Source organism: Passer domesticus, chromosome 11 (genome assembly GCF_036417665.1).
Source record: "Passer domesticus isolate bPasDom1 chromosome 11, bPasDom1.hap1, whole genome shotgun sequence".
Taxonomy (NCBI): Eukaryota; Metazoa; Chordata; class Aves; order Passeriformes; family Passeridae; genus Passer; species Passer domesticus.
In genome coordinates, this window is record NC_087484.1 from 4,278,318 (window position 1) to 4,291,986 (window position 13,669).

General features: G+C 46.4%; 1 protein-coding gene across 5 annotated transcripts in view; it reads right to left on the reverse strand.

Annotated features, from left to right (window-relative positions):
• The window catches only part of TNIK (TRAF2 and NCK interacting kinase), a 148,158-nt gene that overhangs the window by 119,944 nt on the left and 14,545 nt on the right, over positions 1-13,669 (reverse strand). For all 5 annotated transcript variants that reach the window (XM_064385234.1, XM_064385233.1, XM_064385236.1 and 2 more), the window contains exon 2: positions 1,992-2,057. In XM_064385234.1, coding sequence (XP_064241304.1) covers positions 1,992-2,057 — 66 coding nt within the window. The remainder of the gene's footprint in view (positions 1-1,991; positions 2,058-13,669) is intronic.

Consider the following 13,669-nt stretch of genomic DNA (forward strand, 5'->3'; position numbering starts at 1 on the left):
AAATACAGCGGTGGTATCTGGAGAAAAAGAATCACAGAGATCTTATTTCCACGCAGGGTTTTAGGGTGGGACACCATAAACAGTTATGTGTGTTTTATATCAAAGTCTCCTTTTGTTTATAGAGCGTGTGCTACTCCAGGACTTCAGTTTAAGAGAGCTGTGAAGTCAGGCCTAGCCTGAGCTCATACCTCAATACTTACTAATTTGGTTTGGACAGCAACGTTTTCCCCTCCACCCCCGTCACCATCCCGTCTGGCACCGGCACCACGTGAATCACACCGAGGACAATCCAGTTACTCCAGCAAGTTAAAAACAGTTAGGAGGAGGATTTTCCCCTTGTACAGCATGGGAAAAAGGAACACAGAAACATTCAGCCTACACTTGGGACATTTCTGGGTGGTTTTTTTCCCCTTTGAGGTAACACACAGAAAGAATTGTACCCAGCAAGAGGAAACCCGATCAGCTGAGCCACACAACCAGCAGCACCAGCTTATTTCCCTTTTTTGCTCTCCACAAAAACACGACGCTTTGAAAAGGCCGTTACAGGCACATAGTTTCCATGGATTGTTAGAAATATGAACCAGTTAAAATTAGGTCACCTTCCACCGTTATTTTAGCAGCTGAGAAGAAAAACAGTTCAGAAGGGAGCTCCCGTGGCAGGGAGCACATGGTGGGAAAACAATGAACACCAGAGGGGAAGGCTCCCTGGAATATAACCTTGATAAGAACAGCTTTGGGGTGGGGCGGCTTTTCCTTTGTTTTTGGTTTGGTTTTTCTTTTTAAATCTGTTTCAGTTCAAAAATTCACACATTTAAAACTCCAGAAGTTCCAGTTCATCTTCGGTTCACTTCAATCCCTTGATCCTTCTACTGACAGGATTAGTCTGCAGCAGCAGGAGGATGGGGGAATCTTGGCTCTTGAAACACCATTCTCTTCAGCAGGGGCAGCTCACTGTCTTTTAGATCATGACAAGCAAGAGCTGTGTCTCCAAAACCACAGAGTAGGAGCACATGAATATACTCTTTTCTATAGTCAAAATGAAACATGGGCATGATGGGTAAACAGGATCTCTGTGTGCCCACACATGCATGAGTACACGTGTACACAGCACTTGTGCCCACACATACAGGAGTTTCTTGGAGAATGAAGCCCAGGGGAGGTACTGACTCCCAGCAGAACCATAAAAGTTGGCAAATTCCTCATGCACCCATGACAAGAAACATCTCCTCACCACATATAAACACAGATAACCCCAGACTTCAAAATAATTCAATCCCACCCCAAATGCACAAGAACAGTCCATAAAAAGACCCCACCAAGATAATAAAATCTGGAAATTCCCCAAGCTAAGAAGTGTTTGGGAAAGGTGATATAATACAGCAGAGGGGCATTTTAAATATTCTTGTAAAGAAGTTCATGCTTTTAAAATCCTGCTCTCCACAGTCCCTTCACTATTCTCACCTGGACTGCTGCTTCGAGATGTTCAGAAAAATTTAAAGCAATCCTACAGACTGTAACAGGCACTTTAATAAAAACATTTTAATAGTGTTTTTAATCCTGTAGCAGGTTCCTGCCAGGGGAAAGGATGGCAGCCAGCCTGTGTGCAAGCAGAGCACTAGACTGTAGCAAACTCATTTGGCAGCCTATTGCAGCCGTAAACTCAGCTCTTAGACGAGATCAAGATTTAGCTATTAAAGCACAGACTTCTCACTCCCTCCTCATCATCTAATCAATAAAAAGCAACTGGGAGGAAAGGGGGAGAAAAAAAGGCAATTCATTTTCTTGTGACAGTTTCAGAGCTAATGTGAATTGCTTATTATAAGAGCTCTGTGTGCTACACGGTACTTGCACACAAGACTGAAAGGTCAGAGTTCAGCAAAGGCTTCTTGTCAGGTCTGAAATGGTCAAAGTCTAGTCAAGGTGATGTGCTGGGATGCTCCACGTTCAACACACAGGAATGCAAACAGGATCACTTCAGCTGGAACTCTTACCTTATAGACCTGCCCGTAGGTACCATTGCCAACGAGCTCTACCAGTTCAAAGATTCCTGCAGGATCCTAGGAGAAAAGAAGAAGAATGTTAAATAATTAATAATTATCGACTTTTGAAAAAATAAACGTTTGATGAAGATCAACATTTCTCTGACAAGGGTTTTGAGTGGTTTAAGGTTTTCAGGCAGACCAGAGATGGGAATTACAGGGCCAATGAGCAGAAGTATGGCACTGTCCAGGTGACAGCCCTGTGTGGGCAGCACAGACCTGCCAGGTGCTGCCCACCTCCAGCACCTGGGCTGGGAGATGCCAGGCAGGTGCCTTTGACTGAGCATCCATCCATTTGACTGTCATCTGCTTGATCTACAAACACTCAGTATGTGCTTTAAATGCAACAGCAAACATTTGCTATTAAAAGTTAGATTTTCTTATGCATCAGCTTTGGAATAAAACAAGGCAACTGGCAGGATGCCATTCTGGGGCTCAAAGCAGGGTTTCCAGGTCTATTCCTGAGGTCAGGAACATTAGTGTTACTCGGTCTAAAGGCCACTTTTGGTTTGGTGCATCCTGGCTGTTGACATCCCAGTTTGCCAGCTGAGATGAACAGCTCCAAGGCAATGCTATGTGAGGACACAACACCTTGTAAAGGTGGCAACAAAGCACAAAACCCTGCTCCTTGACCCCCCTGCACTTGGCATGTGCCCAGCCAGGGGAAGTGCAGTCACACACACATGTGCACCCACCAGCACAGTCCAAAGACGATACAAGCAGTGAGGTATGAGGGAGGGTGGGGAAAAAATAAAAGTAACAACCAGCACTGCTATTTTCTCCTCTCGGTGGGTTTTCCCCTTCCAGAAGCTTTACTTTTACTCTCCTGCTTCTCCTCCTTTTCCTGTACTCGGTGGATGTGAAGGCATCCTGACATCCCAGGGGTCTGTGTGTCCCTGAGCCCACCCTGCCAAGGGGCAACCTTGTCTCCCACACCACCACCCATCCTCATCCTCCCTGCTGGGTTTTGAGTCACTTGAGCTGCTGGATGACTTGGCACCCCAGAGAGCCCAGGGATACCTCCCAAGGAGGATCAGCCAGCAGCACTCCTGAGAGAGGACATAGACGCCCACCACCCGTTACGGACACAGAGGTTTCATTCATTACAAAGCTGCATGAACTCATTATGCTCGTGGGTCCACAAGTCAAACACTGCATCTTTGTGAGAAGCTGAGAAGCAAGGTTCATCCAGCAACAGTGCCACAAAAGTAAATTAATCTGAGTCCTGACGTGGCTGGGGCAGCTTTCCACTCAGCCAGGAACACGTGCTGCCGTGGAGCGGCCGGGGTCTGGCACAGCCCCGTGACAGGGTGACAGCAGCCCCTCTGATCACTCAGAAATGCCACATCCCCCTTCTGCCTGCTCCTCCATCATGTGTGAGCAGCTTCCTCAGCTGCCTAGGAAGCCCTGGGGTATTCCAGGGTGGGAAGAACGCTCAGCCTTCAGCGGGACAATCTGCAGCAAAGGGCAGGGAAGCTGTGCTGCAGGAGACCGCCGAGGACACGTCTGCCCTGCAAACACACCTGCATCCACACACTTGGGCCAGACACAGGTGAAGCTGCAGCACAACAGGTTTCCAACATGCAGCATCTCAGCTGGGCGTGGATAGCCTGTGGGTTTTGCTGCCTTGGTACCAGGCAGGGAAATGCCAGGAAAGGATGGGAAAGGGAACTGACACCGGGTTTCCGCACTGGGTGAGGAGGTGGGGGAAGGGGAAACATGGCAGCAGCTGCTGTTTATTTTTTGAGTTTCTTTCCTAAGGGTTGTTCTCTGCAGTGCTGAAACAACTCTGAAAGAGGCTTTTCCAGTGCTACAAGTATATCTATTTTTGAATATTCACTAGGAGATTAAGGCAGAAGAAAGCCGTGCCTAGGGCATATGCTTAGGAGGTTTGGAGAAACATCCAGGGATGCAGCTGGCCATTTCTGATAAAAAGAACTCCTTTTTGCAATGTGTTTTCCAACCTCTTTCTACAAATCCTAAAACTCAAGAGCACCCCATCCCACCATCCCAGGTTCACTGCTCTTACATGTGCAAACATCACATTTGTGGCTCCAACAGGTTTGCCTGAGTCCATCCATCACTTGTTTGTGATGGCAGTCCCACACCTGCCTCTGCTGTCGCTGTGCCCAGGGCAGCTCTGTGCCAGGAGGGCTTTCCCCCATAGCTCCCATCACCCACACCTTCCACTCCTGACATCCCATCCTGCCTCTCACCAGCCAGGCAGTTTCCCTGCTGCACTGTCCCCTCTCCATCCTGTTTTCTCCCTGCATTTCTCCAGAAGCATTGCCAAGGTAACTGGGCATCTCTCAGCACAGCCAGCACGCTGGGAGCACCAGCACTGTCAGGGAGCACAGGGGGCTGGATCTCTGCTCCCAGACCTGCTGCCCTCCTCCCATGCAGCAGGCAAAGAGAAAAGCTTCTGCCCAAGAGCCACTATTAGAACCAGGAATAATATGCTATTAATGGCCTTTCCAGAAAACAGCAAAGGATGGTGTGGGCAAGGAAAAAATGTCCTGCTTCCCACTGGCCTCCCCTGACGGATTCATTCAGAGAAAAGAGATTTGCATGTTAATGGCTGCTGGGGAATAGGCTGTCCCTGGTACCAGGGGCACATCCTGCACATCCCACAAAGCCCCTGCTGAGATGCTTCAGGAGGGTACCAGAGCAGCTGGGGCAGGCTGCAGTGGGCAGCGAGGGAGAAAAACAGAGAGGCACACAGCATGGGTGATGTTAGCCAGCGGAAAAAGAAATCCACCCTGCAGAGCCCCAACCAGGACCAATCCAGGCCAAGCAGGGAATAATCTCAGACCAAATATAGCCTGTGCTGCAGATCAGGGCTCACAGCAGCTCCGGGCTGCACTTGGCTGGGGGTGGCTGCAAAGCTCATCCCACATGGCTGCTCCCAGCCTGGCACCTACCTCCTGCTGCTGATGCCCTCTCCTCAATCCAGCAGGGACACACAGGTGAGGAGGCTGCTGCAGCCTGCTCTTCCCACACCCCAAAATGCCCTCACAAGAACTACTGTGCCTCATGTAACTGAAAACAGCTGCACTGAATAACAAGCCCACAAATAAAAGGAAAAAATGAGGTGAGCTGTTAGTTTAGGCAGAGAAGGTGTATTGTTTAAAACAGGGGAGAGAGAGACAGCATTTGAGACAAACCCACAAATAATTTTCAGCCCTACATTAGCTTCACTCTAACTAGAAAAGGATTTTTACAGCTGTAGTAGCACCAGGACTTTGCCAAGATCTCTTAAACTAAGGTAGGGTCCCTCCCTTCTCCCTGCTACTTGGAGCTTGTGCCAGAAAACACAAGAGCAAACTCAGGCTCTCCATAAAGTATTCTCTCCATAAAGCAACAAAACACTCAAGAGGACTTTTCATCTACTTCTCATGGGATGGGAAATGTTTCACAGAGTAGCACCTGCAGCAAGGGTTGTGCAGACTCAGGCAGAGATGGCTTGGGACCTGCCTGTTGTGCCAGGATATGACCATGTTGCCACAGGTAAAGCCAGGACAGGCTCAAATTCAAGTGGGAAATTGTTATGTTTCTCCTAATCTCTCAAGAAAATCAGTGGTACTAATGTTTCAGTGGCTAAAAGCAGTCCGAGACACAGAAGAATGCAGAGGCATCATCCTTACAGCAATATCATAGGTAAGGAAAAAAAAGTCCCCTTTATTTCAGTAAACAGTGTATTTGAAACTGGTGCATTATCAGGGACTTCTGTGTGTGGATGATAAAGCAGGATATATTCAAATTTCAGTAACAAAACAGGCCTCCCTTTTGAAGACTTATCAGCCTGGAGCACACTGGGGCTGGCAGGTTCCTGGTTAAAACTGCTCCTTCCCATCTGCCTAACCCAGACCCCACAGAACTAAAGCTGAAAGATGTCCTTGCCCACACAACAATGTCTCAACAAGTCCAAGGCACAAAAGAGCCAACACTTTGCTTGAGGAGACTATTCAGAGAGCAAAATCCACACCAGGGCTAAGTCACCTGAGGGCCAAGGGCTGCAGGTGTGAATCAGTGTTGGCTATGGTGAACAGAACACAAGTTAGCCATCTTTAAATACCACTATGCAGGTGTCCATAAATACAAAAAATATTTATACACAGCCTGTACACCAAATCTGCTTGTTTTCCTTGAAGGAGACTCATTTTTCTCCCTTCTAGCCCACACAAAAGGGATGTAACAGGAAGGGTTACATGAGGAGACAGTGGAAAGATGCTCAGGAGAGGGGAACCCAGGGGCACACCAATTAAACCACGATTGCTGTGGATGCACAGGAGGGGAAATCAGAGATTGGAGCTTCTGTAATCATTGTGCACTTAGTCTCCCAATTCTAGCAGCTAATGACAACTTCCAGCCAAAAATCATGGAGCTACCCAGTCATTAAGCAAATGTTACAACCCCAGAGAAGGAAAAAGCACTGTTTAACCAGAGGCAGCACAGTTACGGGTCAGTAACAGAGGAGTGTCCCCAGGCACGAATCAGCTAAAGCAGCTCTGTGGCATCAGAAGAGTTTTTTTTAATCTCCACCAAGATATAAAGCCTGTGCACTAATGTTCCCAAGCATCAGGATATCATGACCCTCTGCCTTACATCTCCATAATAAAACAGCCTCAACAGGAGATCCCACAAAAAGCAGAGGAGGCTTACAAAGCCATTTATCACCACCCTCAACATGAGACCCAGAGGGCTTTGTCTGTGTGCAGGTGCCTCTGCCTAGACAAGTCCTGGCAGCCACAAGGAGAAATTCTGGCACTGGGAAGCAGCTGAGGGTCATTCTTCCCGAAAAGCTGGCTCTTGTAAACTAATGGCAATGCCATGGCACCCATACAGCCCAGGAAAGCCATAATCCCACCTGGCATCACACAGCTTGGCATGGCAGCACTGTCACCCCAAGTGGTTGTTGAGAGAAAGTTGGGTTTTCCAACCCTACCAAGCTCCAACCAGAAGTGAAAGATCATTAATTTAGAACATGAGAATGGTTTTGGTAGGAGGGCAGGAGAGACAGAAAAGCCTTTCAGCAGTAGAGTTCAATAGGCAAAACTGTCATCAGGATAACGTTTCTGATTACGCAAAGTATCACTGCAAGGAATGAGTACAAGGATGAAGCCTTTTGTTCTCACACTGTACACCTGCCCAGATTCCATTTCCCCAAGGCCAAATGCTGGCTGGGCCATACTCTCTGAAGCCACCTCTCATGTTAGCAGGAAGCTTTAGAAACTCTGTAAACAGCCATAAATCTCCCAGGCATCAGGACCTGAGTAACCTCTACAAAGCTCTACAAAGTCCCCTGTTATTCCTTCTGAAGGGGCATCAGTTCACTTCTTTTGCAGGAATTGAAGCACTTGTGCAGTGTGACAAAACAAGGTCTGGATCACCTTGGGGAAGTTACCCCAAATGACACAGTTCACAGAAAAATAGAGGGGTTTGAAGAGCACTTGAAGACACAGCTGCTTTTTAGTAATCAGCTGGCAGTCTCCATCTCCAAGGCACTTCTAGTTAACAGCCCTGTGAGTAATATGAAGATGGACTGCACAAGCCAGGAGAGGATTGTTAATATAGCTGCAGACAGCAGCAAACAAAGCAGGAAGGCAGAGGCCAAGGCAACAAAATACTGACTGAGTCACTGGGAACTTTCTAAAAAAGAAGTTGGGGACACGACTTTTTCAAGTTTCAATCATACAGACACAGCCCTGAGGCTGCCCATTAATTAAAGCAGTGCAAAAAACCTCAAAAGGCTGCACAGGTATTTTTGAGATAAAAGCCAAGCAATGAAGCAGCACCATGCTGGACTACTGGATGTTACTCAGCCCTCACAGGGATTGTTTAATCTCACGCCTTCTCCTGCTAGCTTTGGTACCTTCCCCTCCTTCGCCCACCCATCCAGAGACTCACAAAACAAGCTATCATCAATGCCATCTACCACTGCACCTCCTGCCTACTCAAGCAATACAAGCTGCTCTACTTGGAAGAGTAATAATGAACTCCCCAAGGGCTTTGTTTTCATTTTGGAGAAGCAGTTTGTCCTCCCTCACCCCCAAACACCCTCTGTAACTTAAAAGAAGATGTTAGTCAAGAAACAGCATTACTACGCAGCGTAAGAAAAACTGCTCTCAAGGCTAAGTTATTAACAGATGAAAAATTTCTCCCCTGGACAGCTGAGAAGCCTGTTTACAAATCTATTTGAACCACTCCTCTGCAGCATCTCACCAGGAGATGCTCTTCCAGGCCCTACTGAGAGCCACATCTGTGCTCTGTCCGTTCCCCCTTTCTGAACCATAAATCTGCTCTCCCAGGTCTCCAGCACTCTCCTCTCCATCTTCTCACTGCAATAAAGCTCCAGCCACCATGTGAGCGTCTCTTTCCTTTCCAGAATGTTAAGACCTGCCAACAGCTGGCAGCAGCAAAATTAAATAAGAACTAATCACCACATTGGGCTTTTCAGTCAATAAAACTGTATTACTTCTTCAACTATTACCTGTTCAATTTAGGATGTAAGTGTAGATTTGTAGCCCCCAGCCAGCAAAGGAATAGCCAACACCAGTGCTTAGGGAAGAAAAATACAAAATCCCCTATGCACATTGACAGCTCATTCCCACTTGGTTCTGCAGAGGCCAAGCCACTGAAGCTACAATAAACTGAGTATTCCAGATTTCCTGCTCAGACTCAATCTTGCACACACAAAATTAGAGTTCTTCTGACCTAGTTTCTCTTTTCTAGCACGTCAAAAGAAAAAGCAGCCATTCTGTACCCTCTCCACAAATATGGAATGTGGGAGCTCTAAGCCTGTAAGGAACACATACACTGACCTGGAAAAAAATGGTTTTCTCCAACCAAAATGACGCAGTTATAGCACTGCAAACGGTGGGTCCCACAGACCAAGATGCACTAGTGATACCAGGAGAGGACAAAAAATGACATATATAAAATTGATCTTTCTCCAATGTTGCATGTCAGAGCAGTCCAGACCAAGGAATAGCCACCCACAAGCTACACATTTACATTAATCAAAATTGAAGTCCAAGCCTCCTTCCCACTCCTTCAAAAGCACGGCTAGCAACAAGCTGAGTTCATCTCTCCTGATGTCATTTGAGCAAAAGGCACTGAGTTTTGACTTGAGGCTAATGAAAATGAATGTGTGGCCTCCATGAGTCTTCAGCACAGTAGGAAAATGCTGAGATATTCAATAACCCCGAAGACAACAACACTTGTGCTTCATTTGAAGTTAGTTTCCCTCCAAAGCAGCCATTCCTCTCACCCTTTTAAAGCTCTGCAGCACATTCCACAGATCACCAGGACAGACTCCATGAACTGTTTGCAGCTGCATGACAAGCCCACCTTCCAGTTCACAGCAGACTGTTCATCCCCAAGAGCCAGAAGCCACTCACACCAGAAGCATCAGCAAAAGCACAACTGCTAAGTGAGCCCCAAGGTTTTCAATGCCTTGCTAGATGAATGCAGCCTCAGCACCATCAACCCCTTCAACATATGCCTAATTCAAGCACACAACTTCAACAAGGCAATATATAAAAGGCTTGGCTGAGCTCAGTGTCTCTAAAAAGCTGCAGTGCCAATTATAAATCACATCTATAGCCCCCAGAAGATCTAAAGTCACTACCAGTATTGTACCACACTTCTTCAGATGCAGACATCAATTAGAGCAGAGCAGCTGGACGCTCTCCTCACTGGAAGTCATTCATGTAGTTTCAGACCAATAAGATATTTTTCCTAAATGTTTAAATCTCATCCCTCTAAAAAAGAGTTTCAACCTTGGCCAGCAAATGTTTGCATCAAGCTGAAATCGTTACCTACCACTAATCTCTGTCAAAGGTTTACGGGCTCTTGGAGGAGTTGGTTTAATTGCTCACCAAGGCAGCTGTTTTGGGAGCTGCAGCCTCAACATCCCACTCCTGGAGATGCACTGTGCAAAGCACGGCTGCTGCCAAGCTCGTGCCAAGAAAAGGGAGCATCCTCTCACTGAATGCAAACATTCAGTCTCCAACAGCAGGTCACGCTCGTGGCTTTGTCTGTGTGAGCCTGCAGGGGTGACAGAAGCCAGCCTGCACCTTCCTGAGGCACTGCTGGACACTCCAGCTCCTGCAGCCTCACAGGAGCTGCTGGGGTCACTGTCTGGGATCACCTTTGCCAAGAAATGACAGCCTTGCTGCTCCCTCCTTGCAGTGAGAGTTGTGGCCAGACAGATGGCTTACAACAGGAGAATGTCTCACTCCCAGATGCATTTTGGAGCAAGAAAAGAAAACCAATCTGAAAACCTTTTGCTTTCTTAAACTAGGATGGTTTTGTACCTCTTACGTCTATTTTTCAGTTATGGTTGTGGGCTGAGCTGACCAGAAATCTTGTCAGGGATGAAAGCGCTGTAGCATCAACAACCCATGGACTACAGCCTTCAACAGCAGAGATCTGTGCAACAACCAACACACAGCCAGGCATGCAGGCATGCATTCCAGAAATCCCTGAGCCCCAGATTAAAGCAGCTGACATTACTTTTCAGTATTTTCTTGTCCCTATACACGTCTCTGGAGAAACACTACCTCCCTGCTGGATTCAGTGAAGAGTTTCTCACATCAGCCCAGTTTTCACAGATCATCTGGAGATGGAGTTATCTGCTGGTTTTGTGCTTTTCAAAGAGTTTACCCACAGCCTGTCACTTGTTATCAGCTCCTCACACTTGGCTCTACAAGGGCTGGCTAGCAAGAAAGGCAGATAACCCTCCAGTGGCAGAAGTTTCAAGAAAGGACAATAGGGGGAACAAATCACTTTGAATTATTAAGCAGAACTCTGCAGGATAGACTGTAGAATAATCCCAAACTCCACAACTATATCAACAAGATACCAAAACCTTGTATTCTAAACTCACTTTTACATTGAATTGTCTTGACAAATCAGCAGAATTATTTAAAAGATTATCAAATATATACTCATTTGCATGTTTCAATTTAGAAATACATGTCTCACCCAAGAGTTAACAAGATGTGGGGAAGGGGAAAGGAAGGCTTCTCACCTTTTTTCCTACATTTCACAGGCTGTCTCCAATAATGCAAGACCCGGCAGGAAGTCCAAAACATTGGTTATGACAGACACTCAAACTGGGTGGAAAACAAGGTTCCACACCAAAATGAAGTTCCTGCCTGATGCATGCCAAAAAAAACCAGCCTCAAATCAGGGCTGATCCACAGTTGCTGAAGTGATTCGCAAGATTTTTTTTTTTTTTTTGCCAGGGTGTGAAGTATTTCCCATAGCAAGTCTTCTGTATTTCTTGGTGGATCCTACATTGTGAAACAGTCTCAGAAACTGAGGGAGATGCCACTCGTGTCAGCCCTGCCCACAGTCCTTCCCCACACTCAGGAATGGGGTCAGCTCTCCAAGCCCACCTCCTCCACAAGATGTGAGATTAATCATGAGTGTTTAAGGATCTGAAAAGGGGATGAGAAACATTAGTAGCTGCTTCTAAATTAATTGTCGTTATTGTTATTTGATTTGCTAAACTCTCTGGGGCTAGATTTTATTTTAGAAAACTATGAACATATCAGATTAATCAACTTAAAATAAATGCTCTTGATTTATTTATTTCTGCTGTATCTACTCCTCTTTAAGCTTGGCAACTCACTGCATTCTTTCCATCCTGTGAAAGAAAAAGAACAGGGGGCTTTGCTTTATTATTATTTTAAAGGAACTTCTACAAAGCTTAGGAGTTCTATGAGTTTAAATCATGGCAAAACTATGTTGTGAAGGAGGACAAGTGCAAGGCTGGAGATGGTTTCCACACTCTGCAGCACTGGGAGCCCACCAGCAGAGTCACACCACACAGTCCAAGCAAATCACATCTATTCCCCAATAATTCAGGCATCCAAAGAGCTGAAAAACACCCTACCAGGTTTCAACAGGGGCTGTCCCAGTGTGAGGCACACTTCTTGCATAAAGTCCTGCTAGCAAGGAAGAAGTTTAATCTTCTCTAGCCAGATTTCACTGTTCCTGAATCCTCTGGAAGTTGGGTCAGCATCCTTCCCGCCTCCTAATCCCCTGCCCTCAGCTTTAGCAATGCAGCAATGCCTCTGCCAGCAAACTCAAAATAAAAGCCCTCAAATATATTATGCTGAAGAATATTAATCCTGTGTTCCACAGAATATTAAGTGGATTACATCTACAGCCTCCAAGGAGAAAAAACGTTGATTTCCATGTATCTTGTGCTATTATTCACCCCCGTTAATTTTTCCTGCCAGCCTAACGTAAGTCATGACAATTTCCCATTAATTAGTGCAGAGCTCAACTGGCTTGACAGACCAAGCAATGAAAGCAAGAGTGGGACTTCTCCATGGCCACGAGGCAGATCAGATCACTGTGGCACAGCTGCTGCACAGGAACACAGAGAAGGTGAAGAACAAAGCCAGCTTTGGGTTTTCTTGGATGACCTCCTGGTGGGATCACCCTTGAACACCTCTTTGTAAAGGTAACAGAGTAGAAAATAAAATTGCTGACACCACTTGAGACATGCCCTTGAATAAAGCACAGCAAACACAGAGAGATGGATGTTTCTGGCCTCTAGGGAATTGTGGTGGGGGAAGAACTCAACAAAAGCTGGAGGTGCCTGTTCTCATACCCAGAAAGGATCCCTGACCCCAGGATGAAGAGGGACACCACCTCCCAAGGGTGAACCCACCCCTCGGGACTGCACCACCACCAGCACCCTCCCAAACACCCTGCTCAGCCCTCTGCTCCCTCTAGAGCCATTCAAACCACTGCCAAGTGCCAAGTAAAGCTGACTTTACTAGAGTTTTACACTTTCTCTACAGAGGTGTTAATGACTCTATAAAAGAACAAGACTGGGATAAGCGGCTTTAATACCACTTAAAGGCTCATGATTAGGAGAAACAAGAGAGCCTGCAAGGGCCAGACTCTCAGAGGGAGAGGAGTTTAAATTATTCAGCACAGAGTAAGCAAGATCAAAGTCACTCCAAAAAGATGCAACCCACTGACAGTGATGCAAACTCAGCCCAAGCTTTACTGAATATTTCACAAGCAGGCTGATGAGTTTAAAAGGCCAAACGGGGTGTTCTGATGATGCTGCACAAAGTAAGGAAAGGAAATCTCAGCACATATGTTTTGTTTTTAACATAATACATGACCAAGAACTCAGCTTTGGCTGATGCATGGAGACATTCATACTTCCTATTGACATCTTGTTGGTCTGTGCAGGGAAGAGAAACACTACTCCTCAGCTGCAATTCCTAGGCTCCATCCTCTTTTTATAGTTCCTAGAGTAATTTCAATTCTACACAACAAACAGCAGAACAGATAAGAAAAGCCTTATCGGATGAAGTAGCTTACAGCTTTCCACGTGGGCAAGACAGAGAGCTAATGGCTACAGAAGCAGATAAGGATGCTCATAACCAGAAATCAAATCCATGTATTTCAGCAAAACACACCTCCAAAGAAAGCAAAATAAACAGTACAACAAACTCTGCGAAGCCTCCCTAAACCCTCAGAAGGCACCACTTCATCCCTCCTTGCAGACCCAGCTGGCCCATCACTGTCTCTCCTGGTCTGAAGGGAGGGGAGATGCTGCAGTTTCATTGTAAGCCAAAAGCAGCATGTGCTCA